Below are 27,834 nucleotides of genomic sequence, written 5' to 3'. Positions count from 1 at the left end.
TTCTCCCTCGTGTTCCCCTTAAACATTTTACCTTTCACCCTTAACCCATGACCTATAGTTCTAGTCACTTTCCGACTCAGTAGAAACTCAGACACAAATTTTCTTCTTTCTCCATTGGCAATTGAGGTCCACAGGGAAAACTTCAAAGTTCAAAGTAAAGTTTCTTATCAGAGTACATATATGTCACCGCATACAACCCTGAACTTCTTTTTCTGCAGGCAAACTTAGATAGAACAGTAACTGTAAACTGTAACGTCAAAGGCTGTTAACTGTAAACAAACTACAAATACAGATATAAATAAATAGCAATAAATGATGAGCATGAAATAGCAATATAACAGAGTCCTTAAATGAGTGTATGTATCCCCTTCTGTTCAAGAGCCTTATGGTTGAGGGGTAGTAACTGTTCTTGATCCTGCTGGTGTGAGTCCTGAGGTACTTGTATCTTCTCCCTGATGGCAGCAGTGAGAAAGGAGCATGGCCTGGGCAGTTAGGGCCTTTGATGTTGGATGCTGCTTTTCCACAGCAACATTTTACGTAGATGTGCTCAATGGTTGAGAGGGTTTTACTCTTGATGTACTGGGCTGAATCCACCACCTTCTGTAGGATTTTCCACTCAAAGGCATTGGCGTTCCCATACCAGGACATAATGTAGCCAGTCAGCATACTTTCCACCAGACAGCTATAGAAGTTTGCCAAGGTTTCGATGACATGCCGAACCTCCACAGACTCCTGAGGAAGTAGAGGCACTGTTCTGCTTTCTTTGCAATTATATTTATGTGATGGGTCCAGGACCCATCCTCTGAGAGAGTGACATCCAGAAATTTAAAGTTACTGACCCTCTCCATCTCTGATCCTCTGTTGATTCCTGACTCATGGACTTCTGGTTTCCCTCTCCTGAAGTTTATAATCAGTTCCGCAGTCTTATTGACATTGAGAGGTTGTTGCTGTTATGCTACTCAGCCCAAGTTTTCAATCTCCCTCCTGTATTCTGAATCATCACCCCCTTTGATACAGCCCACAACAGTGGTGTCATCAGCAAACTTGTATAGGGAAAAGAAAGAGAGAAAGGAATTCTGCTCCCTCTTGGGGCGCAGGAACTCTCTCAGTGGATAGGGAACAGCAGCGAGTGCTGCTTCTCAAATGCTCACTGACGTAGGTTCAAGCCTGGCCTCCAGCCGGAGGCTGTGGGTTCTCCCTGAGCAAGTGAATTCCCCCTAGGTGCTCTGGTTTCTTGCACCATCACAGAGAAGTGCTAATTGAAAAGTTAATTAGCTCCTTTAATTGCCCTTGGTGCAGGGGGAGTTGTGGTAGAATCAGAGGGGAGCTAATGAACGTGATTGTAGGGAAATGTGTGATAGGATTGATCTGAAAGCCAGCATAGAAGAACACAGCCAGAAACAGGCCTTTCAGCTTGCAAAGGTTTTCCAAACCAATTATATAAGTAAGAAATGACCACAAAGTAAATAATAAATATGTCCCTTACATCTCCTTTGAAATTACCCCCCATCACCTTAAATACATGTCTTGTATTATACATTTCAACCCTGAGAAAAAGATACGTTGTCTATCTATGCCTCCCTTACACTTATAAAGTACTAGAGCACAGACGCAGACCCCTCAGCCAATTTTGTCAATGCCAACCTGATCTTCTGCACCTGGACCATATTCCTCCAAACCCTTCCCATCCATGTACCTGTTCAAATTTTTCTCGAACCCACAGTTACCATTTCTGCTGGCAGCTCGATCTACACTCATTTCCCCTCAGTTTCTCCTTAAATTTTATGTTTCACCATAAGCCTAACACCTCTCGTTGTCATTTTACCCAACTGTGATGTTGAATCAGGTTCACAGGTCTAGCAAGTGAGACAGAAGACGCTGACTGTGAATTAGTATATTAATCACTTATTTACAAACAGCAAAAATTCAACGGAACATTCATGTTCCCCAAGTTACAGAAGCTACTAAGCTGAACATTCAATTGACATACAGTACATTCAGCAAAGATACTTAGTTAAAAGCATGCCCAGAGCAAATCTTTCCAACGGTCACGTGCAGTGCTTGCCTTAAACAATCCCCTACACATGCTCTCTGTATGCCCAGGATATTTGAAACTTGACACCAGGCAGCTAACCAATGGGGAAAGCTGCTGCAGTTTCTAAACTAACCAATCACGACAAAGTGACGTCTGACAATTAGAATAAACCAACCTAAGAGGAAAAAACTGGCATGCATTTACACTATTTATACCTCCTTGTAATTTTGAATACTGTACCTTTATAAATCCTCACCTCCCCCATTTTCCTGTGCTGCAGGGAATAAAGTATTAATCTGTTCACCTTTTCCCTGTGACTCTGGTCCTCATATTCCGGGAACATCCTCGTACATTTTCACTGCATTATTTATGTTATTTAGAGATACAGTGTGGAACAGACATTCCTGCCCCACAAGCCGCACTGCCCAGCAACCCAAGCCTAATCACTGGACAATTTACAACAGCCAATTAACCTACTAACCAGTATGTCTCTGGAAGAAACCGGAGCATTTGGTAGAAACCCATGTGGTTACGGGGAGGAATGTACAAACTCCTTACAGATAGCGTCAGAATTGAACTCTGACCTCCAGTGCCCCCAACTCTGTTAGCGCCCCACTGACCGCTACAGTATCGTGGAGCCCTCTTTAAAACATATTGATATCTTTCCTGTAGGTGGGTGACCAGAACTGTACACAATACACTAATATCAGCCTTACCAACATTTTGTACCACTTCAAGAAAATGTCCCAACTCTTGTATTCAGTGCCTTGATTTATGTGGGCCAACGTGCTAAAAGCTTTCTTTACAATTTATGGACACCGCCAGCATATGAGTGGACTCCCATATCATTATTATTATTATTAAATTCCAAAGTCCAACTTCTTTCTTTGTTCTAATGAATAGCAGAACCAGTTTCTGCTCTTATTCTCAATATTTAGTTGTTGTTCTTTTATCAGTCTTACGTGTACTTGATGCCATTTATTACATTGTAGAGGTATGGTGACTGCATCACGTGATTTCTCTGTATTTTCCGATTTATGAACAAAATCAACTTAAGGATATCTGTTTAATAAACAGAACTTGTTTATTACTGAGGGACGGCCTATATTAGCAAATCTATACACCTTTCAATAAAAAATGAGTAGCCATTTACTCTTGGCATTCGTTCTGAGCTCTCCTCCATTTACATCAACATCTATCCATTGTCATTTTGATAATGTCAATGTCCTCTCATTCTGCCAACAGCTAATACTAGCTCACATTGGATATGACAGAATTGACGAAATAACCATCATCTGTCCTATTTTTATTGCTCTGTTGTTACCAGCTGTTGGAATTGCAAAAGTCTGCTTCTCATTTTACACTGGAGCACACGGCTGAGCCAACAGGACTCTTGACAGACCCTGATGCATTTCTTAGCAGCCAGTACAATTGGTTCAGAAAAGAGACCCTTCAGCAGCAAAGCAGCTGAGGAATTGAACCCTTCAAAGCAAATAGAGGTGGCAACGTTATCTGATACTGGTGTTCAGCACTGTGAATATGATCCCTATTCAGAGTAATAATGTTTAGATTTCTGGATTGTCACCTATGAATTCAACACAGAAATTACATCACACAGTGTATGGAACATATGCTTTGTCTTTTCACTCTGCTCCAACCTTTGATGCCCCTCAGACATTTTAGTAAAGTTCTGAGTCATGGTAATACTTAACTGGACTGCGCAAGATCACCTGGTGGGTTGGGGCATTTCTGACGCCACTTAAAAGGCAAGCAGACTCTGCCTGCAAAAGAAAGGGCCGATTTGAACACAATAGTCGTTAAGCTGTTGGGATGCAGTACTGTAGGTGATCGTGCTTACTGGACTGGCAGCTGGAGCCCTGAACTACTGATCCAGCACAGGAACTTAAGTGGCAGCTGGGGAATACAGAAATTCAAAAAAAGTGTAAGCAGTAGTGGAGGTGCGATCGCTCAAGTTAAGTCTGATGTTCTCCTCACCAGGTGTCGACTGGTGGGTGTTCAGGTGGCTGTATTCCCTTAGTGGAGAATGACCATGCATGACTTGGATTAACATGGAGAAGCTGATGCATGGACAACTGCCACACAGTCCTGAACAATCGGGGTCAGGGTCCTGTGGCATGCAATGCAAAACAACTGCCTTTGTGATGTGTCATCATCTTTTGGCAGCTCTACTATGAAGGTCTTGGTTGGATCACTCTTTGCCTGGTCTTCCTCTTGACCTTACCATCATGGGTGACCCTACCTGCAGCTAAGCGCCAGACGGCTAAACTCCAGGCGGCATCACTCTTGGGATATCAGGAGCTCACAAGCTTCTGCGCCATGACAAGGTGACGATCCTTGGAGAAGATAAAGAATACCATGAAGCAATAAGCAACATGAAACTGGTGTAAAAATCTACCTGCTTCACTGATGGAGGTCTGCCATAGGTGACTCCAAAGCCCACCAATGGGATTGATGGCCATGAGAATCTGGCATAGAGGAGCTGAGGCCTGTGGTCAATCAGCCATAATCGTATGGAATGGTGGGGCAGACCTGAGGGGCCAGTTGGACTGCCTCAAATCCTATTTCTTCTCCATAATATTCCATTCCCCTTGTGGTGCCCAAAATTGTGTTTACTGGAACTAGTGAAGATGCCTTCTTGTGCCATCTGTGAACATCGTTCCTGTGACCACATGGATTTCATTCAGGGACTCCAATTTTACCTCCACATCCCAAATGTCTGGGTTAGGGGGTTAACTGGTCACTGTTAGTGTGTAGATGAGTGGTTAGATCTAGGGAGTGGGATTGGGGTGGAGTGGTTAGGACCGTGCATGGAGCAAAATAAGTTAGGGTATGATTAATGTAAAAATAGGTTCTTGATGGTCAGCAGGAACTTAGTGGACTGAAGGGTTTTCATGCTTTCTTGCTCTGTCTATGACTTTAGAATAGAAGGAGATGTCACAGCAGAGCACTGTGAGTATAGAAAATGAGGGTGGTACAAGTGTATTTAGAAAGAGTAAAATAACAAAAAAGATTTTTATCTTCACTGCTCTACTGAATCATTTCATTCCTATTCTGCAGTCCATCCATATTCAAGAGGGTATTTTGTGGCATTAATGTCTATAGAGATTTTACTTACTGGTCAAGATGGTTTTCCAGGGAACTTTCTGATTACTTCATACTGCAGAATGAAAGAGAGTCTTCCAGACCTACCTGGGTGTTTGATTTGTACTGCTTTATGCCTTCATTTCAAATGTATTGGCTGTTTAGAAAGGTTCCCAATCAAATCCAGTTATCCAAGCCCCAAGCCAATGAACAATGTAGGAAAATGCGGAGTCAACATCTCTGAAGATCTAACCTGGGCCCTGCATAGTGATGCAGTTCTGAAGAAGACAAGGCAGCAAACATATATGATTAGGAGTTTGGGGAGATTTGATATGCCACCAAAGACTCCGGAAAATGTGTACAGATGTACCGTGGGGAGCATCCTGACAGGCTGCATCGCCGTCTGGTATGGAGGCACCAATGCACAGGATTGGAGAAGCTGCGGAGGGTTGCGAACTCAGCCAGCTTCATCATGAGCTCTAGCCTGCCCAACATTGAGGACATCTTCAAAAAGCGATGCCTCAAGAAGGAGGCATCCATCCTGAAGGGCCCTCAGCATCAAGGGCCTACCTTCTTCTCACTACCATCATCAAAGAAGAGGTAATGGAGCCTGATCGTTTGGGGAACAGCTTCTTCCCCTCTGCCATCTGATGACTGAAGGGCCAATGGACCCATGAATAACAGGGGGATGGAACCAGAGCGCCAGATAGTGGAGAAGTTGTGAAGAAAGATGTTGTTAAGACCTCAGACAAAGACAGGAATCAAAAGGCTAAGCATGGTGTGACTCGTGCCCTGAGCTGCATATATTTCAATGCAAAAGTATCGTAGGAATGATAGCTGAGCTCGGGGCATGGATCAACACCTGGAATTATGAATTATGACTTGGTTACAGGAGTGGCAGGACTGGCAGCTTAATTATCTGAAGTTCCATTATTTTAGATATGACAGAGCAGGAGAGATTAAAGATGGAGGATTAGTGTCACTAGCCAGGGAAAATATCACAACAATGCTCAGTCATGAAAGACTGGAGAACTTGTCTACTGAGGCATTATCAAGTTGAGTCAAGTCAAGTTTATTGTCATTTAACTATATTCATGTATTCTGTCAAATGAAACAACATTTCTCTGGACCAGGGTGTAAAGTACAGTAGTACAAATAACACACACATAATACACAAGAAGCTGTGCCTTCTTGTTCAGGGAGGTGATATTGAGGTACCAGATGAAGGGATCCATGATGTGAACTCCCAGAAACTTGGTGAACTTAACTCTCTTTCCAGAGGAGCCAGGTATTCATGGGGGGTGGGTGGGGGGGCGGGGAGATGGTTCATCTGCATGTACCTGAAGTCCACAAAGATTTCCTTGGTCTTATCCATGTTGAGACTTAGGTTGTTCTTCTCACACCAGTCTACCAGCTCCGACTCTGACACATCATCATTATTGATGAGGCCAACCACTGTTGTGTCATCCACAAACCTGATGACAGGGTTTGAGCTGAATCCTGCGACACAGCATGCGTCAGCAGTGTGAGCAGCAGTGGGCAGAGCACACAGACTTGGGGAGCGCCAGTGCTCAGCATAATGGAATATAGGACATGGAAATCTAAAGCACATTACAGGCCCTTCGGCCCACAATGTTGTGCCAATGATGTAACCTAATATAGAAACTGCCTAGAATTTCCCTACTGCGCAGTCCTCTATTTTTCTAAGGTCCATGTACCTATCTAAGAGTTTCTTAAAAGACCCTATTGTATCCGCCTCTACCACCATTACAGGCAGTGCATTCCATGCACCCACCACTCTCCGTGTGAAAACTTACCTCTGACATCCCCCTTGTACCTACTTCCAAGTACCTTAAAACTGTGCACCTCGCGTTAGCCATTTCAGCCCTGGGATAAAGCCTCTGGCTATCCACACGATCAATGCCTCTCATCATCTTATATACCTCTGTCAGGTCACCTCTCATCCTCTGTCACTCCAAGGAGAATAGGCCAAGTTCACTCAACCTATTCTCATAAGGCATGCTCTCCAATCCAGGCAACATCCTTGTAAATCTCTTCTGCACTCTCTCTATCGTATTCACATTCCTCCTGTAATGAGGTGACCAGAACTGTACACAGCACTCCAAGTGGGGTCTAACTAAGGTCTTATAAAGCTGTAACATTACCTCAAGGCTCTTGAACTCAACCCCATGGTTGATGAATGCCATCACAGCATACGCCTTCTTAACAACACTGTCAACCTCCACAGCAACTTTCAGTGTCCTATGGGCACAGACCCCAAGATCTCACTGATCCTCCACACTACCAAGAGTATTACCATTAATATTTTATTCTGTCTTCAAATTTGATCTACCAAAATGAACACACTTACCTGAGTTGAACTCCATCTGCCACTTCTCAGCCCAGTTCTGCAACCTATCAGTGTCACGGTGTAAACTCTGACAACCCTCCAGACTGCCCACAACACCCCTAACTTTTGTGTCATCAGCAATCTTACTAACCCACCCTTCTACTTCCTCAGCCAGGTCATTTATAAAAATCACAAAGAGGAGTTGTCCCAGAACGGATCCCTGCGGAGCACCACTGGTCACCGTCCTCCATGTAACTAGAGACGTTGCTGCCCACATGGACTGACACTAACTTTTCTGTTAAGGAGTCCAGGATCCAGTTACAGAGGAAGGTGCTGAGGCCCAGCAAGGACTGTTTTCCCACCTGTTTTTGGGTGGAACTGAGTAATAAGAAAGATATGACCATGTTAACGGGGCTACATTACAGACCATCCAATAGTCTAAGGGAATTTAGAGGAACTAATTTGTGGAGAGACAGGTTGTTATAGTAGGTGATTTTAAATTTCCACATATTAACTGGGACTCCCAGACTGTAAAAGGACTAAATCAGATAGAGTTTGTCAAATGTGTTTAGGATAATTTCCTTAATCAGTACATCGAAGTCCCAACAAGGGAGTGTGCAATACTTGTTCTGCTAATAGAGAATGAGGGAGGACAGGTGAAAGAAGTTTGTGTAGGGGAACGCTTTGCATCAAGTGATCATAATGCTATTAGTTTCAAAGTAAGTATGCAAAAAGATAGGTCTGGTTCGAGGGTTGAGATTCTAAATTGGAGAAGGGCCAATTTTGATGGTATCAGAAAGGATCTGGCAAGTGTGGTTTGGGACAGGCTGTTTTCCAGCAATGGTGTATTTGGTAACTGGGAGGCCTTCAAAAGTGAAATTTTGAGAGTACAAAGCTTGTATGTGCCTGTCAGAATAAAAGGTAAAGATAACAGGTGTAGGAAACCTTGGTTTTCAAGAGATATTGAGACCCTGGTTAAGAAATAAAGGAGGTGCATTGCAGGTAGGAACAAATGAGTTGCTTATGGAATATAAGAAATGCTTATATTAAGAAAGAAATCAGGAAAGCTAGTAGAAATCATGAGGTTGCCTTAGCAGACAAAGTGATGGAGAATTTTAAGGGATTCTACAGATATGTTAAGAGCAAAAGGATTGCAAGTGACAAAATTGGTCCTCTGGAAAATCAGAATGATAATCAATGTGTGGAGCCAAAAGAGATGGGGGAGATCTTAAATGATTTTTTTGCATCTGTATTTACTCAGGAGATGGACAGGATCTATAGAAGTGAGATGAATCAGCATCAACTTCATAGACCCTATACAGATTACAGAGGAGGAGGTATTTTCTGTCATGAGGCAAATTAGGGTAGATAAATCCCCAGGGCCTGATAAGGTACTCCCTCAGACCCTGTAGCAGGCAAGTATAGAAATTGGCAGTGCCCTCGCAGAGATACTTAAATCAACATCAGAGACAGGTGAAGTACCAGAGAACTGGAAGGTAGTCAATGTTGTTCTACTGTTCAAGAAACGCTCTAAAAATAAACCAGGAAATTATAGGCCGATGAGCCTGACATCAGGAATAGGAAAATTATTGGAACATATTCTACGGAACTGGATATATGAGGTTTTGGATAGATATGGACTGATTAAGGATAGTCAGCATGGCATTGTGTGTGGTAGGTCATATCTAACCAATCTTACAGAGCTTTTTAAGGAAGTTATCAGGAAAGTGGATGAAGGCAAGGCAGCGGACTTTAGCAAGGACTTTGACAAGGTTCCACATGGGAGGGTGGTCAAGAAGGTTCAGATGCTCAGCATTCAAGATGAGGTAGTAAATTGGATTAGACATTGGCTTCATGGGAGAAGACAGAGAGCGATAGTGAATGGTTGCATCTCTGACTGGAGGCCTGTAATTACTGGAGTGCCGCAGGGAACCGTGTTGGGTACATTGTTATTTATCATCTGTATCAATGATCTGGATGATAATGTGGTTAAATAGATCGGCAAATTTGCAGATGATACCAAGATTGCAGGTGTAGTGGACAGCAAGGAAGGCTATTGTGACTTGCAGTGGGATCTAGACCAGCTGGAAAAAAGTGCTGAAAAATGGCAGATGGTATTTACTGCAGACAAGTGCAAGGTCTTGCACTTCGGTAGGACCAACCAGGATAGCTTTTACACAGTGAAGGACAGGGCACTTAGGAGCTCAGTAAACAAAGGGATCTGGGAATACAAGTTCATAATTCATTAAAAATGGCATCACAGGTAGATAGGGTTGTAAAGAAAGCTTTTGGCACATTGGCTTTCATAAATCAAAGTAGTGAGTACAGGAGATGCAAAGGAATACAGAGAAAATTTACAAAGATGTTGTCAGGTCTGGAGCACTTGAGTTATATGGAAAGATTGAATAGGTTATGACTTTATTCCTCAGAATGTAAAGGATTGAGAGGAGATTGATAAAGGTATACAAAATTATGAGGAGTATAGATAGCATAAATGCAAGCCGACATTTTCCACTGAGGTTGGATGGGACCACAACTAAAGGTCATGGGTCAATAGTCATAGTCATACTCATACTTTATTGATCCCGGGGGAAATTGGTTTTCGTTACAGTTGCACCATAAATAATAGAACCATAAATAGTTAAATAGTAATATGTAAATTATGCCAGTAAATTATGAAATAAGTCCAGGACCAGCCTATTGGCTCAGGGTGTCTGACCCTCCAAGGGAGGAGTTGTAAAGTTTGATGGCCACAGGCAGGAATGACTTCCTATGACGCTCTGTGTTGCATCTCGGTGGAATGAGTCTCTGGCTGAATGTACTCCTGTGCCCACCCAGTACATTATGTAGTGGATGGGAGACATTGACCAAGATGGCATGCAACTTGGACAGCATCCTCTTTTCAGACACCACCGTCAGAGAGTCCAGTTCCATCCTTACAACAACACTGGCCTTACGAATGAGTTTGTTGATCCTGTTGGTGTCTGCTACCCTCAGCCTGCTGCCCCAGCACACAACAGCAAACATGATAGCACTGGCCACCACAGACTCGTAGAACATCCTCAGCATCGTCCGGCAGATGTTAAAGGACCTCAGTCTCCTCAGGAAATAGAGATGGCTCTGACCCTTCTTATAGACAGCCTCAGTGTTCTTAGACCAGTCCAGTTTATTGTCAATTCGTATCCCCAGGTATTTGTAATCCTCCAACATGTCCACACCGACCCCCTGGATGGAAACAGGGGTCACTGGTACCTTGGCTCTCCTCAGGTCTACCACCAGCTCCTTAGTCTTTTTCACATTAAGCTGCAGATAATTCTGATCACACCATGTGACAAAGTTTCCTACCATAGCCCTGTACTCAACCTCATCTCCCTTGCTGATGCATCCAACTATGGCAGAGTCATCCGAAAGGTGAAAAGTTTAAGAAGAACATGAGAGGAAACTTCATCACTCAGAAGGTTGTGGGAGTGCTGAACAAGCTGCCAGTGCAAGTGGTGTATATGAGCTCGATTTGAACATTTAAGAGAAGTTTGGGTAGGAACATGGATAGTCAGGATATTGCGGGCTGAGGTCCTGGTGCAGGTCGATGGGAGAAGGCAGTTTAAATAGTTCAGTGCAGACTAAATAGGTTGAAGGGCCTGTTTCTGTGCTGTACTTTTCTATCAGTCTATGACTCTACACGACCTTACTAGTTTGCTTTCATTTTGCACTATATTTTTAGATATTTTATTGTAATTTATAGTAATATTTTTAAGGTAGTGGGTAGTGGCTCCGTATGTTATGACTACAATGCGTGACGACCCTGCCTTACACAAGTCCTGGGTTCTGCTGTCTCCAGCTGACAGTACCCGGTATGGGCCCCTATCCTGGGTTACGGAACCCACTGCCTTGTGGGTATCTTCGGGAGAAGGGAAGGCTGAGGAGTAAACCCTACACAAATCCGGAGTGAAGCCCCTAAGCCAGTTGGATGATGTATCACGTCACCTCCTGGGAGCTCCTGCAGCCAAGCTGATGCCAAAAGTACTGCTTCGCATTCCTTTGGACCACATCTGCAAGGCCGAGAGGTGGATCTTGATGTCTGGGCAGCTCAGGATCTTCATATTCATCGCCCAGGTCTGCATCCCGAGAAAATGGGCACAATCCATTGTCTACTTAGACAGACGGAGCCATGATAGTAATTTTTATGTATCGCACTGTATTGCTGCCACAAAATCACATATTTCATGACATCGAACAGTACAACACAGGAACAGGCCATTCGGCCCCACAGCATTATGCTGAACCAGCTAAAAAGCACATCAAAACACTCCAACACTAATCCCTTCTACCTACCCCATGTCCATATCCTTCCATCTTCCTTACATCCATGTGTCTATCCAAATATCTCTTAAAAGCCTCTATCACCACACCAGGCAGTTCACTCCAGGCATCCACGACTCTCTCCTTGAACCTCACTTTCACTTCAATGCATGCCCTCTGGTATTGGACATTTCAACCCTGGGAAACAGATACACTCTGTCCACTCCACCTATGCCTCTCATAATCTTGTAAGCCTCTTTCAGATCTCCCTCAGCCTGTGATGCTCCAGAGAAAATAACACAAGTTTATCCAGCCTTTCATGACAGCACATGCTCTCTAAACCAGGCAGCATCCAGGTAAACCTCTTCTGCACCCTCTCCAAAGGCTCAACATCCTACCTATCATGGGACAACCAGAGACGTACACAATACTCCAGATGTGGCATAACCAATTTTATAAAGTTGCAACATAACCTCCTGACTTTTGAACTCAATGCCTTGACTAATAAAAGCAAGCATTCCATTAGCTTTCTTAATCACCTTAGAGACCTGTGCAGACACTTTCAAGGAGCTATGAACATGGATCCCAAGATCTCTCTGCTCAGCAACACTGTTCAGGATCTTGCCCTTAACAGCGTACTGTCTCCTTGCATTTGCCCAACTGAAGTGCAACACCTCACACTTATCTGGATTAAACTCCATATGCCATTTCTCTGCCCATATCTGCAACTGATCTATATTGTATTCTTTGCTAGTCTTTTATACTATCCACAACTCCACCAATCTTGGTATCATCTGCAAGTTTACTAACCCACCCATCTGCATTTTCATCCAGGTCATTTATAAGCATCACCAACAGCAGAGGTCCCAGCGCAGATCCCTGTGGAACTCCACTAATTGCAATGCTCCAGCTCAAATAAACCCTTTCAACCTCTGTCTTCTATGCGCAAGTTATTTCTGAATCCAGTCAATTCGCATCTTAATCTTCTGGATTAGTTTCCCATGAGGGACTTTATCAAATTCCTCACTAAAATCCATATAGACAACATTCACTGCTCTATCTGTATCACCTTGTCAAAAAAATGTTATGGTAAGGACGTAGAGCAAAAGTTTCAAATTGCTCCCTGAAATCCTTTTTATAGGTGAATGTGGAGCCCTGCCAGAATCTTGTGCCTATTTCCACATGTGGTCAAATTTCAGGATTTTGTGATATGCAGGGGTACAGATGATACTCTTTACACCTTTCATCTCTTTGCTAGATTGTCAGTGATAGACCAAGAGTGTTTGCCTTTGATGCAGAAGGTAAGATTACTCAGGGTAATAAATCACAGCCTGTAGCCAATGCATCAGATTGTTAGCAGTTTCATTAAGGTCCAAGACAGAATGATAATGGAAAGTATTTATAAACACAAGAGATTCTACAGATGCTGGAAATCTAGAGCAACACACACAAACTGCTGGATGAACTCAGTGGGTCAGACAGCATCTATGGCAATGAATAAACAATCAATGTTGACTTTCCTTCACTTGTTCAACTGGATGATTAATTCAAGTTTGGCAATTGTTGTTCATTTGTCATCTACTGATAAAATCCACCTCTTTAGGCACTGATTTAAAATGTATTGATAGGAAGGTTCTACTTCAGACATTAGGTGGTGTTACTATTTTCTGGTATTAACTCTTTACAGACAATTTCATTTTAAACCCTGATCATTATCACAGACAAGTGTGGCACAGGAACAGATTCCGTGAATACAATACCAAATTAAAATAAATCTCTTCTGCCTGTAGATGATCCACCCCCTTCCGTCTCTTGGATAGTTATGTGCCTAACAGCCTCTTTAAGCCATTATCATGCTTGTTTCCACCACTTCCACTAGGTACCTACCGTAGAGATGTGAAAAAATACTTGCCCCGCAAATCTCTAAACTTTCTCCCTCTCACTTTAAATGCATTGTCTTTAGGATTTAACATAGCTCCACTGGGAAAAAAATGTAGTCTGCCTGTTTACAGTATCTATGCCTCCCACAATCTTATAAAATTCTATCATAAGATTGTGTTAGATTGCCTATACATGATAACAGTCAAACCTACAGTGAATAGTAACACTTTTCATAGTAAGAGTCCTATAAAAATACTCTTTTAAAGTGCCAATGCAACCAAGAAAGTTACGGAGATCTGTTTTGTACTTTTTACTGTGATATAATCTGATACTGGAATGTTTAGAAGATTGGCTGGTAGGAGACAGAGTGGGATTAAAGAACTTTCCTGGTTAGTTGCCGATGACAAGTAGTGTTCTGCTGGCATCAGGATTCACACCGCTTCTTTTCAAATTATATGTCAATGTTGTGGATGACATAATCGATGGGTCTGTAGCCAAGTTTTCATACTTAGTTCAAGTTTAATGGTCATTTAACAATACACAAATACCCATGAATACAGCCAAATAAAACAGCATTACTTCATGGCCAAGGGGCAACACACAGTACCAACAGTCACACACAGCGCAAGTCACATTTAGTACATATAAGATACAATAAAATCCAATCACAAAAAATATAGTCCAGGACACTGAGTCCATGGATGTTGCAGAAATCTGCAGTCAAACACAAAACGACTTGTCTCCCGCTGATCGATCACCAGAGGACAGCACCGACTCCAGCTTGGACATCACATCACACCACCACCAATGGAGTGCACCAACTCTGACGCCTCTCTCCTGGGCAGCAATCAGCAAGCAACACCACGGCTTGAGGCCTAGTCCTTGCTATAACCAAGGCTATGCAGCTCCCCCCCGTCCGCCAGTAAATCAGTGAATTGGACTTGCAGCATTCCACATTAACAATGTCCAACAGGGTTTGCAAATGATAGGTGGAAGGGCAGGTAATGTTAAAGAAGCAGAAGGACTTGGACATATTGGGAGAATGGATGAAGAAGTGGCAGATGGAATATGGTGTAGGGGAATGCACTTGGGTAGAAGGAATAAAGGCATAGACTATTTTATAGATGGGAAGACATTCAGAAACCAGAGATGCCAAGGGATTTGAGAGTCCTTGTGCAAGATTCCCTAAAGGTTAACTTGCAGATTGAGCAAGGGAGCCAAATACAATGTTAGTATTTCATTTGGAGAGGGCTAGAATATAAAAGCAAGGGACTAATGCTGAGGCTTTATAAGACATTGGTCAGACACATTGGCCTATCTTGAGCAGTTTTGGGCATTGATTTGCTGCCATCAGAGAGGGTGTAGAGCAGTGGTCCCCAACCTCTGGGCTTCGGCAATCACCTCTGATCTGGGCCGACATTTACGTGCCAGGTGGCACCTAAACAATTAGCTTGTTTATTTCGGCTTTTTTCTTAAAGATGTGCTGGGTGCGTTCCGGCTACTGCTGCACCACTGCATTCTTCGCGGCCCCGTATCGGTCCACGGCTCGAGGGTTGTGGACCACTGGTGTAGAGGAGGTTCATGAGACTGATTCCGGGAATGAAAGGGTTAACGTATGAGAGGTGTTTGATGTCTCTGGGCCTATATTCACTGGAGTTTAGAAGAAATGGTGGGGCGGGGGGGAATCTCATTGAAACCTATCGAATACTGAAAGGCCAAGATAAAGTGGACTTGGAGAGGATATTCCCTGTAGGCATCTAGCTTCAAAGGGCACAGCCTCAGAATTCAAGGAAGCCCCTTCAGAGCAGAGAAGAGGAGGAATTCGTTTAGCCAGGTGTTGATGAATCTGAGGCTAAATCATTGGTATATTTAAAGAAAAGATTGATAAGTTCTTGATTAGTAAGGGAGTCAAAGGTTATGGATGAATGCAGGAGAATAGGGTTGAGAAGGATAATAAATCAGCCATGATGGAATGGCAGGCAGACTCGATGGGCCAGATGGTCTAATTCTGCTCCGAACACATAGTCTTATGGAAATAACATTTAAAGTGGAGTTGTGGATAGTGTAGAAGACTGGCAAAGAATACAGCTTGATATAGAGCAGTTGCAAATATGGGGTGAGAAATGGCAGATAGGGTTTAACCCAGATAAATGTGAGGTGTTGCACTTTGTAGCACAAATGCAAGAAGACAATACATTGTTAAGGGCAAGATCCTTGACACTGTTGCTGAGCAGAGAGATCTTGGGATCCAAGTTTATAGCTCCTTGAAAGTGGCTACACGGGTTGATTGGGCGCTTACGAAGCTTTATGGAATGTTTGCTTTTAATAGTCGAAGCACTGAGTTCAAAAGTGGGAGGTTATGTTGCAACTTTATAGATCTCTGGTTAGGCCACATCTGGAGTATTGTGTATAGTTCTGGGCGGCCCACTGTAGGAAGGATATTGAGGCTTTGAAGAGGGAACAGAAGTGCTTTACTAGGATGCTGCCTGGTTTAGAGGGCATGTGCTATCACGAGAAGTTGGAAAAACTTGGGTTGTTTTCTTTGGAGTGTCAGAGGCTGAGGGGAGATCTGATAGAGGTTTATAAGATTATGAGAGGCAGAGACAGAGTGGACAGAGTGTATCTGTTTCCCAGGTTTGAAAAGTCTAATACCAGAGGGCATGTATTGAAGGTGAGAGGGGATAGGTTCAAAGGGGATGTGAGGGGTAAGTTTTTTAGCCAGAGATCGGGATGCCTGGAATGTATTGCCTGGTGTTGTGGTAGAGGTAAATACATTAGAGGCTTTTAAGAGATGTTTGGATAGTCACATGGATATAAGGAAGATGGAGGGATATGGACATGGTGTAAGCAGGAGGGATTGGTGTTTGGGTGTTTATGATTTGCTTTTTATCTAGTTCAGCGCAATATTGTGGTCCTGCCCTATGTTACATGGTCTGTGACTATTCAGCTGAGCATTTGTCTATATTTTGCAACAAAATATTAGCAATGGGGGTATATGTATTCAATATTTCAGTAATATTTGAGTAATATTGCAAATATATTGTTTGATTTGGAATTTTTTGTTTACAAAATTCATTATGGGTTATATGTAAATATGTGAATTCCAAATATCATTACACCACCATGTTATATGTGAGCTCCTCACCAAAAATAGGAAGAAAAGAAGTAGGAAAATATATCCTGGTTCCTGTGTTTTTCTTTCAATTAGTTTCTGGAGTTACAAAATAACAGAGGCAATGAGGAAGTTTAAAAATGAACCCAAGATGACAACTACCTACCTATTAAAGCGCAACACATTTTTACTTAGGAGGAGAGAGAGAGAAACGTTCGAGTTTTTTAAAAAAGTGCAGTATGTTATTTTTCAGAAGGAGAGAGTGAGAGAGTGAGAGGTTTGAGGTTTTAAGAAAGGGAGAAAATGGAAGAAATTAACAAGCTATGAGTAGGCCCGCGGGTTCACAAACAGTGAGTACCCTGAAATAATAATAAATTTTCAAAATCTGAAATGGCTGGCTACATTGGAAAGATAACAGATAACTGGATTCTGTATACTGAATGAATTGAGCAGTATTTTAAAGTAAATGAAATAGTCAATGAAAAACAAGTGGCAGTGTTGATGAGTTCGTTAGATGGAAATGAGTAGTTTGCTTAGAAGTTTAACTGCTCCAACCAAACCAGCCAAAATGAGCTTTGCTGATATCATGAATGCAATGCAGGAACATTTAGAATGAAAACCATTGTTGATTGCAGAGCACTTTAGGTTTCATAAGCAGAATCAAAAGGAAGTAGAGACCATTTCAGTTTATGTGGCTGAATGGAAGAAATTGTCCAAACAGAGTCAGTGTCAGTTCTTTAACAGAGCAGTTGAAATACCTGTATCAATGGAAACAACAGCCAGAAATGAAATTGAGTTGCAGTCAGGAATGAAAATGAGTGTGAACAAAATTGAAACATCTTATCAGAAACCTGCCTGGCCAAACAAATTGTGTTATCATTGTGCCAGGTTTAAAGGTGAAACTCGCAGAGAATGCAACAAAGTAGGATGCACACAAAGAGCATGTTGGAAAGACAAAAATAGATGGAGTCTGCAGGGATGAGAAAATGATAAAAAGATAAGTTGCAGTTTCAAACCGAGAACAAATCTGCATGCTGCTGATGAAAAATCTGATTATGATAAAACTGACACAGGTCTGAGTGGCTTTGATATTTATAATGTGAAAACTAACAAGAGACAATCAATATGGTTTACACCAGAAGTGAAGAGCAAATTAATTAAAATAGAAATGGACACTGGCAGATTAACCCTCCTTGTCAGGGAAGACATTATCCCACAAGAGTAAGAAATCCTTCACAGTGATTTAATCTTTAGGCCCGAATGGGACAATTTATAATTTACAATGCTGTGGATGTCTATATAATAGTTGTATTATATAGTATACTGTGAGTATATGTAAAATGACTAGAGAGCAATATGTTACATAACTGAGTTGAGATGCATTCTATATTAAGTTGGAGTTTATAGCTAAGTAGGGAGGAGTGTAGTGTATTTAATATTTCAGTAATATTTGAGTAATATTTTAAATAAATTGTTTGATTAAGCATTCTTCATTTGTTTATATAATTCATTATGGGTTATATGTAAGAAGTATGTGAATGCCAAATGTCCTTACACCACCACGTCATAAGTAAGCGGCTCACTTTTTTAAGAAAGCCAAAAAAAAATTAAGTGGCCAAACTTAAAATTAATAACATTCTAAACCTTTGCTCTCTGTTATGTTGTGTAACTGTAACTAATTGAAAGGAGAACACAGGAGCAATAACATAACAGAGAGCATAGGTTTAGAGTCAGAATCTGACAAAGAAAATAAAATCTACGAGACGACAAAGGAAGTGGATGGTTTTGGTCAAAAATGGTGGTGAAGTCATTAATAAAAACAAAGATCAGCTGGAAACACTCAACAGGGCAGGGAACATCTGAAATAAAAGAAAAAGAGTTAAAGCTCTGATAGATCTTTATTCTTATTATGGTGGCATCCGTTAGTCTTGTGAGACCGTGGATCTGCGCCTGGAAGATTTCCAGGGCGCAGGCCTGGGCAGGGTTATATGGAAGACCGGCAGTTGCCCATGCAGCAAGTCTCCCCTCTCCATGTACCGATGTTGTCCAAGGGAAAGGCAAGGGCCAATACAACTTGGCACCAGTATCGTCGCAGGAGTTGCCAGAACGAAGTTGAAGGCAACGTTGGACTGCCTTAGGGTCTCCAGCTCTGGTTTACTCCCGAAGCCGTTCCCATGAGTTGGTATGGCCGCAAGGCAGTGGAAGTTTGAAATCAGAGTTTTCCCTCTCTTAGATGGACTGCCTTCCCAGGCTGACAAGCTCCATCTACCCGAAGCACTGGTTTTAAGGCACCAGGACCCGCCTTTGCCCCTTCTCCTGTCAGCAGAAACAGTTCCGCCAGGCTTAGAGGCTAAGCCACACAAGAAGGCCAGGAGTTGGACTTGGTTGTCAGAGGCTATTTGAGGCGCATGCCGTGAGGAGCACTTTTAGGTAGTGGTAGCTTGTCTCCACTACCACTCCTCGGCTTGACAACCTTGGAACTATTCTTATTATACTGTTGCTTTAAACTGTAATGCCGTATACACAGTTGAAGGAGCATATTTCTTTTTCCACTGATGTGGCCTGGTATTTTCTGCTTTTATTTCTGATTTCCAGCAACTATTATTTGTATTTACTATAATGAAATTATAAATTATTTAGTGCTAACAATACTCAGTCTTCATAAATCAGAGTATTGAGTACCGGAGCTGGGATATTATGTTATAAGACATTGGCGAGGCCATATCTGGAGTGTTGTGTGCAGTTCTGGTCACCCAGCTATAGGAAAGATATCTATATTTCCATTTAGTATCATAGAATGTATACAGTATACAACCAGAAACTCCTGGTCTTTGCAGACATCCACAAAAACAGAAGTGTACCTCAAACATTAGAAACCCAAAGCCCCACCCCACACCCCCTCCCACACACAAGCAGCAGCAAGCATCAACATTCTCCCTCCCACTCGACTCACTACAGCCAAAAGCATCAGCACCCACCACCCACCAAGCAAACAATAGCAAGAGAGACCATGATCTTCAGTACAACAAAAGCTAATTGTTCACCCGACTAATTCGATATACCACAGGCTCTCTCCCTCCCTATTAAGGGGCAGAGAGAGCAGACTAACAAAACAGAAACAAAGGTACTTGTTGATTACAGTGTTAAAAAGTATGGCACGTCATTTAACCATATGACCATATAACCATATAACAATTACAGCACGGAAACAGGCCATCTCGGCCCTTCTAGTCTGTGCTGAACTCTTACTCTCACCTAGTCTCACCGATCTGCGCTGAGCCCATAACCCTCCATTCCTTTCCTGTCTATACAGCTGTCCAATTTAACTTTAAACGACAACATCGAACCTGCCTCAACCACTTCTGCTGGAAGCTCGTTCCACACAGCTACTCTGTGAGTAAAGAAGTTCCCCCTCATATTACCCCTAAACTTCTGCCCTTTAACTCTCAATTCATGTCCTCTTGTTTGAATCTCCCCCACTCTCAATGGAAAAAGCCTATCCACGTCAACTCTATCTATCCCCCTCGTAATTTTAAATACCTCTATCGAGTCCCCCCTCAACCTTCTACGTTCCAGAGAGTGAAGACCCAACTTGTTCAACCTTTCTCTGTAACTTAGGTGATGAAACCCAGGTAACATTCTAGTAAATGTTCTCTGTTCTCTCTCTATTTTGTTGACATCTTTCCTATAATTCGGTGACCAAAACTACACAATACTCCAAATTTGGCCTCACCAATGCCCTGTACAATTTCAACATTACATCCCAACTCCTATATTCAATGCTCTGATTTATAAAGGCCAGCATACCAAAAGCTTTCTTCACCACCCTATCCACATGAGATTCCACCTTCAGGGAACTATGCACTATTATTCCTAGATCCCTCTGTTCTACTGCATTTTTTCAATGCCCTATCATTTACCATGTATGTCCTATTTTGATTAGTCCTACCAAAATGTAGCGCCTCACATTTATCAGTATTACACTCCATCTGCCATCTTTCAGCCCACTCTTCTAACTGGCCTAAATCTCTCTGCAAGCTTTGAAAGCCTACTTCATTATCCACAATGCCACCTATCTTAGTATCATCTGCATACTTACTAATCCAATTTACCACCCCATCATCCAGATCATTAATGTATATGACAAACAACATTGGACCAGTACAGATCCCTGAGGCACACCGCTAGTCACCGGTCTCCAACCTGACAGACAGTTATCCATCACTACTCTCTGGCGTCTCCCATTCAACCACTGTTGAATCCATTTTATTACTTCAATATTAATACCCAATGATTGAACCTACCTGACTAACCTTCTGTGTGGAACCTTGTCAAAGGCCTTACTGAAGTCCATATAGACAACATCCACTGCTTTACCCCCGTCAACTTTCCCAGTAAACCGCTTCAAAAAAGTTCAATAAGATTTGTCAAACATGACCTTCCACGCACAAATCCATGTTGACTGTTCCTAATCAGACCCTGTCTATCCAGATAATTATAAATACCATCTCTAAGAATACTTTCCATCAATTTACCCCCACCACTGACGTCAAGCTCACAGACCGATAATTGCTAGTTTTACTCTTAGAACCCTTTTTAAACAATGGAACAACATGAGCAATACGCCAATCCTCCGGCACCATCCCCGTTTCTAATGACGTTTGAAATATTTCTGTCAGAGCCCCTGCTATTTCCACACTAACTTCCCTCACGGTCCTAGGGAATATCCTGTCAGGACCCGGAGACTTATCCACTTTTATATTCCTTAAAAGCTCCAGTACTTCCTCTTCTTTGATCATCATAGTTTGCATAACTTCCCTACCTGTTTTCCTTATCTTATGCAATTCAATATCCTTCTCCTTAGTGAATACTGAAGAAAATAAATTGTTCAGAATTTCCCTCATCTCTTTTGGCTGCACACATAGCTGTCCACTCTGATTCTCTAAGGGACCAATTTTATCCCTCACTATCCTTTTGCTATTACTATAACGGTAGAAACCCTTGGGATTTATTTTCAGCTTACTTGCCAAAGCAACCTCATATCGTCTTTCAGCTTTTCTAATTTCTTTCTTAAGATTCTTTTTACATTCTTTATATTCCTCGAGCACCTCATTTACTGCATGCTGCCCATATTTATTGCAGATATCTCTCTTTTTTCTGAACCAAGTTTCCAATATCCCTTGAAAACCATGGCTCTCTCAAACTTTTAACCTTTCCTTACAACCTAACAGGAACATAAAGATTCTGTACTCTCAAAATTTCACCTTTAAATGATCTCCATTTTTCTATTACATTCTTCCCATAAGTCAAATTGTCCCAATCTACTCCTTCTAAATCCTTTCGCATCTCCTTCAATTTAGCCTTTCTCCAATCAAAAATCTCAGCCCTGGGTCCAGACCTATCCTTCTCCATAATTATATTGAAACTAATGGCATTGTGATCACTGGACCCGAAGTGCTCCCCAACACAAACCTCTGTCACCTGACCTATCTCATTCCCTAACAGGAGATCCAACACTGCCCCTTCTCTAGTTGGTACTTCTATGTATTGCTGCAAAAAACTATCCTGCACACGTTTTACAAACTCTAAACCATCCAGCCCTTTTACAGTGTGGGCTTCCCAATCTATGTGTGGAAAATTAAAATCTCCCACAATCACAACCTTGTGCTTACTACAAATATCTGCTATCTCCTTACAAATTTGCTCCTCCAATTCTCGCTCCCCATTTGCTGGTCTATGATACACCCCCATAAGAGTTACTACACCTTTCCCATTCCTCAATTCCACCCAAATAGCTTCCCTCGATGAGCCCTCTAATCTATCCTGCCAGAGCGCCACTGTAATATTTTCTCTGACAAGCAATTCAACACCTCCCCCTCTTGTCCCTCCGATTCTATCACACCTGAAGCAATTAAATCCAGGAATATTTAGTTGCCAATCACACCCCTCCTGTAACCATGTTTCACTAATAGCTACCACATCATACTTCCAGGTATCAATCCATGCATTTGATTTTCTAAGCTCTCCGACTCGAGAATCAGCAGCAAGCTCCTCCCCACCATCGAAAGAAAGACAGAGAGTTAGCGATTGACCAAGTACAGAAACCTCTGTCAGCTGATCCACTGTTTATGATATTCCATTCTCCTGTGACGCTTCAGTTAGCATCACTGGCCAGTAATGAGCTTATCCAGAGAGCCGCAAAGCCTTGGCAGCCTGGAGGTGCACTTGTCTTCTCGGCCATGCCCTTGGGATATCAAAAAATGCCGGTTGGTGAGCCGCAGGAGCGGGATCCATCACCATAACGGACCACAGTTTGAGTACAGCTGCAGGTCAAGAGCACTAACAGAACCCCATTCACTTGTAAAGAAAAAAAGAGACATTAAAGTTAGAAATTAAACAGTTTCCACAGATGAGCTTGAAGAAGTTTCCCTCTGGCACCATCATAGTTCCAGTAAGATTGGAAGAGTACAGAGAAAATTGACTAGATGTTGTCAGGACTTAAGGGAAAGGTGGAAATAGTTGGGACTTTATTTCCTGGAAAGTTGGGAATAAGGGGAGATTTGGTCAGTGTGTACTAAATTATGATGGGTATAGATAAGGTAAATGCAAATAGGCTTTTTCCACTGAAGTTGGGTGAGACAGGAACTAGTGGTCATACGTTAAGGTAAATGGTGTAATATTGAAGGGGAACCTGAGGGGTACATCTCACTAAGAGGTTGATGTTAGTGCAGGATGAGTTTGACTGCAATATTTAAAAGAAGTTCGGAAAAGCACATGGATGAGAGGGTTATGGAGGGCTATGATCCAGGTGCGGGTCGATGGGACTAGACAGAATACCAGTTGCATGGCCTAGATGGGCCAATGGGTCTGTTTCTGAGCTGTGGTACTCTATGATTCTATAACATATTTCTCTGGGGGTAGCTCAGCTGTAAACTAATCCTTGGCTTTGTTTTGAAACTCTGTGATGATATAACTATGGAGTTCCGCGCAGTCACTTACCTTCACTTTCTGAAGCTGGCCTTGTTTCTTTCCTAGATCCTGTGTGGTAAGGAGATCCCTCGCTGGGTGAATCGGTTGGCTTACTTCAGTTCCTGTATCCCGTTCCTCCAGAGTTGTCTCCCCAAGGAATGGCTCACGCCCGCAGCTCTCCAGAGCCACATCAGCAGCCAGGGCTTAAACAAGGACGATCAGAGTGACACAGGAGACGATGACTCCCCGTCCACCTCAGCCTCTGCAACCACCTCAGGATCTACCAGGACCTGCAGACACACCAGAGTCTAAACATGTCTCTGAACTGTAACTTCTCTGACCCTTTTCCAGTTTTTCATATCTGTTTTTGTAGACTTTCTGTGATAAGCTTTACAGCCTAGGTCTGATACCAAGTCAAAACCCAATGAGAGGCATAAAACAATGGTTTGGAATGATAACTGAGTGATCATCAAGAGCTTAACTCCCAGGGGACCTGGGTTGACAAGAAGATGGTATCGGAGCCTATTTCCCATTCGATATTCCAGATTCTTTTTTAGAATACCTCTTGTGCACATTTCACACTGACAACCAACCGTTTACATATGCTGGAAACTGCAAGAACATCTGGTGTGGACTGCACTTGTCTGCGCAGTGAATACGTCCACGCAGTGTTAGTAAATAACATCAAAAAGGAAATATATTTATAAGAACAATTTGACTTGGAAACAGGACAGCATTGACCTCATACGGATTTTCTTTTGCCAAATTTTGCTTTATGATGTTGTAATGAGCTCCAGTCCAGCACACAGAGGAAGGGGCACAAGGAATAGATACTGTTGTGCAGGCACTGAGAATCTAAATTGATATGAGGGGCAGATGGACAGTAGAGAGCACTGCACTGGTGTATGGACTGTATGCACCATACTAAGTGGAAGTGCCTGTAATGGTACATTAGCAGTGGGGGACTGGTCTGGCATCGTGACAGTAGCTGTGATTATGTAGACACACTGTACTGACTCTAGGACACATGGCTCAGGCATCTCGATGGCAGGGAGAATGATCCCAGCCGGTCAGGAAGGAGAGCTGCACTGACATATTCAGATTAAAGAATGTTCTACCAGCACACTGAAAATGCAGGCACCATGTTGGCGCAGGACTGTTGATTGGACCATTTTGGCAACACACAGAGCAAGGGACATGGATTTGGCATGCAGGCAGTAAATGAGGTTGTGCTGGCTCAATAGGCCACTGCACAGGCAAACCAACAGTAGGAAATAGTTGTGACACAGTCGGCAATGCTGTAGCACTGGCAACAGGCAAACACTGGGAGAATTCAGGCAAAGGATTCAACGGCATGGTGCAATGCGTGGAAGGTGGAGGGGTGATATTGCCGCAGAGATAGCCGATGGGGTCTGTACAGGAACGCAGGCAGCACCTAGACCACAGGGATCTCCATGGGGTAATGCATCGCCATACAGACTAGACAGGCACTGCACTGCCACAGTGATGGTAGGAGAGGCACTGCACTGCTATGAAGACCGAAGATAAAGCACTCCAGTACCACACAGACAGTAGGAGGAGGTCCACGCTGCCACACAGCAGAAGGACCAAGGTTGTGCTGCCACACAGTTGTCAGGGAGGTCACTGTACTGGTGGACTAAGAGCAGGAGGGCACTGTAATACTTCACCAATAGAAGGAGAGAGAAGAGGCACCATATTGCCTCAAAACACACACACACACACATAGTAGAAAGGCCAACATATAGACAGGAGGTGCTGATGTGCTGAAATTCAATTTTTCTTGACAATTTAGATCTAAAAGTGTTAAATGGAAAGCCTCAGATCCGATGAAAAATAACACATACCTTAGTCAATGGACTGGAGATTGTAGTGACCTTGTGAATCAGTTATACCAGAGTAATTCATTCGCAGTGAACACTGGCATGGTGAATTTCTGCATTTCAATCTTGACATCTTGTGATTTGCTTTGAATATTAGCAGTTTTGCATTAAACATCCTGGAGATGAAGAATATTTCGGTTCCTTTGCAGTAATGAATGACTTGCCACAGAAAATGCTGTGGCAAGAATGAATGGATCTCCTGAACATTTGAGTTTTGCGGATGCAGCAGCCACACAACAGCCCTGCGACAAGCACATGCCAAAGGGTTGCCAGTATTCCTGGTGTGGGTTGCAGTCTACTGGGAATTAAAATTAATCTGCTGAGCACTGCTATAAGGAAGGTGGGGAAAAATTGCAGAAAATATCTGTAAAAAGTATTGTGCTCTTTCTTCATTTCCTTTTAACACTGTTGTAAATTGCTGAGGAAATACAGCTAGAAATGGAGGAAACAAAATTTGAATCATACCAAGCAACAGAGGGAAATCACGTTCTAAATCTTCCAATCTGACAGCCAAACACTATCGGTAATCCTAATCTGTAAACAAGCCAATTTTTAGCAGATAAATACAGGAATTTGGTTCCGACTGAAGTCTTTATGTAAATGAAGATTATACAGCAGTCCCAGGGCTTGCAGTTACGAGCTCATGTTTCCCACTCCTTAGGATAAGCAGATGACCATGTCTAGCATGTAAGTCTACCTGACTCTTTGAATATAAACAGGGTGAGTCAGTCTGGTATTGCCTGTATCCCAATGCTAACAAGAGGAGCCAAAGTCCCTCCAGGTTGTGAGCTCAACTCCTCAAATTCAATATAACATTTACTCATTTATTTTTCTTCTGAAAGAAAAGGAATTAAAAAGTACTCATGTTTGATTTTATCAAATGACTTGGATGAGGAAGTGGAAGGGTGGCTTAACAAGTTTGCGGATAACACAAAGTTTGCAGGTATTGTGGACAGTGTGGAAGGTTGCCAGAGGTTATTGATAGGATGCTGAGAAGTGGCAGATGTGTTCAATCTGGAAAAGTGATTCATTTGGAAGGTTGAACTTGAAGGCAACATACAGGGTTAATGGCAGGATTTTTAATAATGTCAATGAACAGAGGGTCAACATCCATAGATCCCTCAAAATTGCAGCACAAGTTGATAAAGTGATTGAGAAGGTATATGATGTGTTGGCCTTCATTAGTCTGGTTTTTTGAGTTCAAGAGCCAATAATGTTGCAGCTCTAGAAAACTCTGGTTAGACCACATTTCAAATATTGTGTTCGCTTCTGGTTGCTTCATTATAGGAAGGATGTGAAAGTTTTAGAGAGGTGCAGAGGAGAGTTATCAGGATGCTGCCTGGATTAGAGAGCATGCATGTTGAACAAACTAGGGTTTTCTCACCAGAACTAAGAGGAATGAGAGAAAACTTGATAGAAGTGTGCAAAATGATAAAAGACATAGGTAGAGTGGACAGCCAGAAACTTTTTCCCAGGGTAGAAATGGATAATATGAGGAGGCAGAACTTCTGTGGTGTTTGGAGAAAAGTGTGGAACTTACCTGTCTTTTACACAGAGAGTGGTAGGTGCGTGGAGCATGCTGCAAGGGATGGTGGTGGAGACAGATATATTAAGGCACATTTAAGAGATTTCAGCGCATTGATAAAAGGAAACTGGAGGGCTATGTGAGAAAGGTTAGATTGATCATAGAGTAGGTTAAAGAGTCAGCACAATGCGATGGACTGAAGGGCCTGTACTGTACTATCCTATTCTATGTTCTTACTATATGTTAGATTTTTAAGATAGATGTACAAACAAAGAATGATTTCTTATTAAGATAATACTTTCCTAAAAACAGATCATTTGGGTGGCACGGTGCTGCTGTTTCATAACTCGAGCAACTTGGTTCAATCCTAACCTCTGGTGTTGTTTGCAACCTCTCTCTGTGGCTGTGTGGGGTTCTTCTCAGTGAGCTTAGCTTGCCTCCCACATCACAAAGACGTGCGATTTGATAGATCAGTAGGCTACGGTGAATTGTCCCTAGTGCGCAAGTGAGTGGTAGAATTTGGAGCACTTGATGGGAACCTGGAGAGGATAAAATAGGGTTATTGTGGACGGGGAGGTTGAGGGTTGACACACACTTGAGGTGCTGAATGCCCTTTTCTATGCTGAGCTAATCTATATCTATCATTCCACAATAGGAAAG

The 27,834-nt window shown here is 42.5% G+C and overlaps 1 protein-coding gene across 1 annotated transcript in view; it reads left to right on the top strand.

The window, feature by feature from the left end:
• Positions 1-25,760, top strand: part of LOC134358715 (deubiquitinase DESI2) — a 321,094-nt gene extending 295,334 nt beyond the window's left edge. The window contains exon 5 of the mRNA XM_063071200.1: positions 23,815-25,760. Within this exon, the coding sequence (XP_062927270.1) occupies positions 23,815-24,060 (246 nt within the window). The 3' untranslated portion in view covers positions 24,061-25,760. The remainder of the gene's footprint in view (positions 1-23,814) is intronic.
• The last annotated feature ends 2,074 nt before the right edge of the window (positions 25,761-27,834 follow it).

Source organism: Mobula hypostoma, chromosome 1 (genome assembly GCF_963921235.1).
Source record: "Mobula hypostoma chromosome 1, sMobHyp1.1, whole genome shotgun sequence".
Taxonomy (NCBI): Eukaryota; Metazoa; Chordata; class Chondrichthyes; order Myliobatiformes; family Myliobatidae; genus Mobula; species Mobula hypostoma.
Note: the sequence above shows the minus strand (reverse complement) of the source record. Positions and strands in the feature narration are given on the sequence as shown.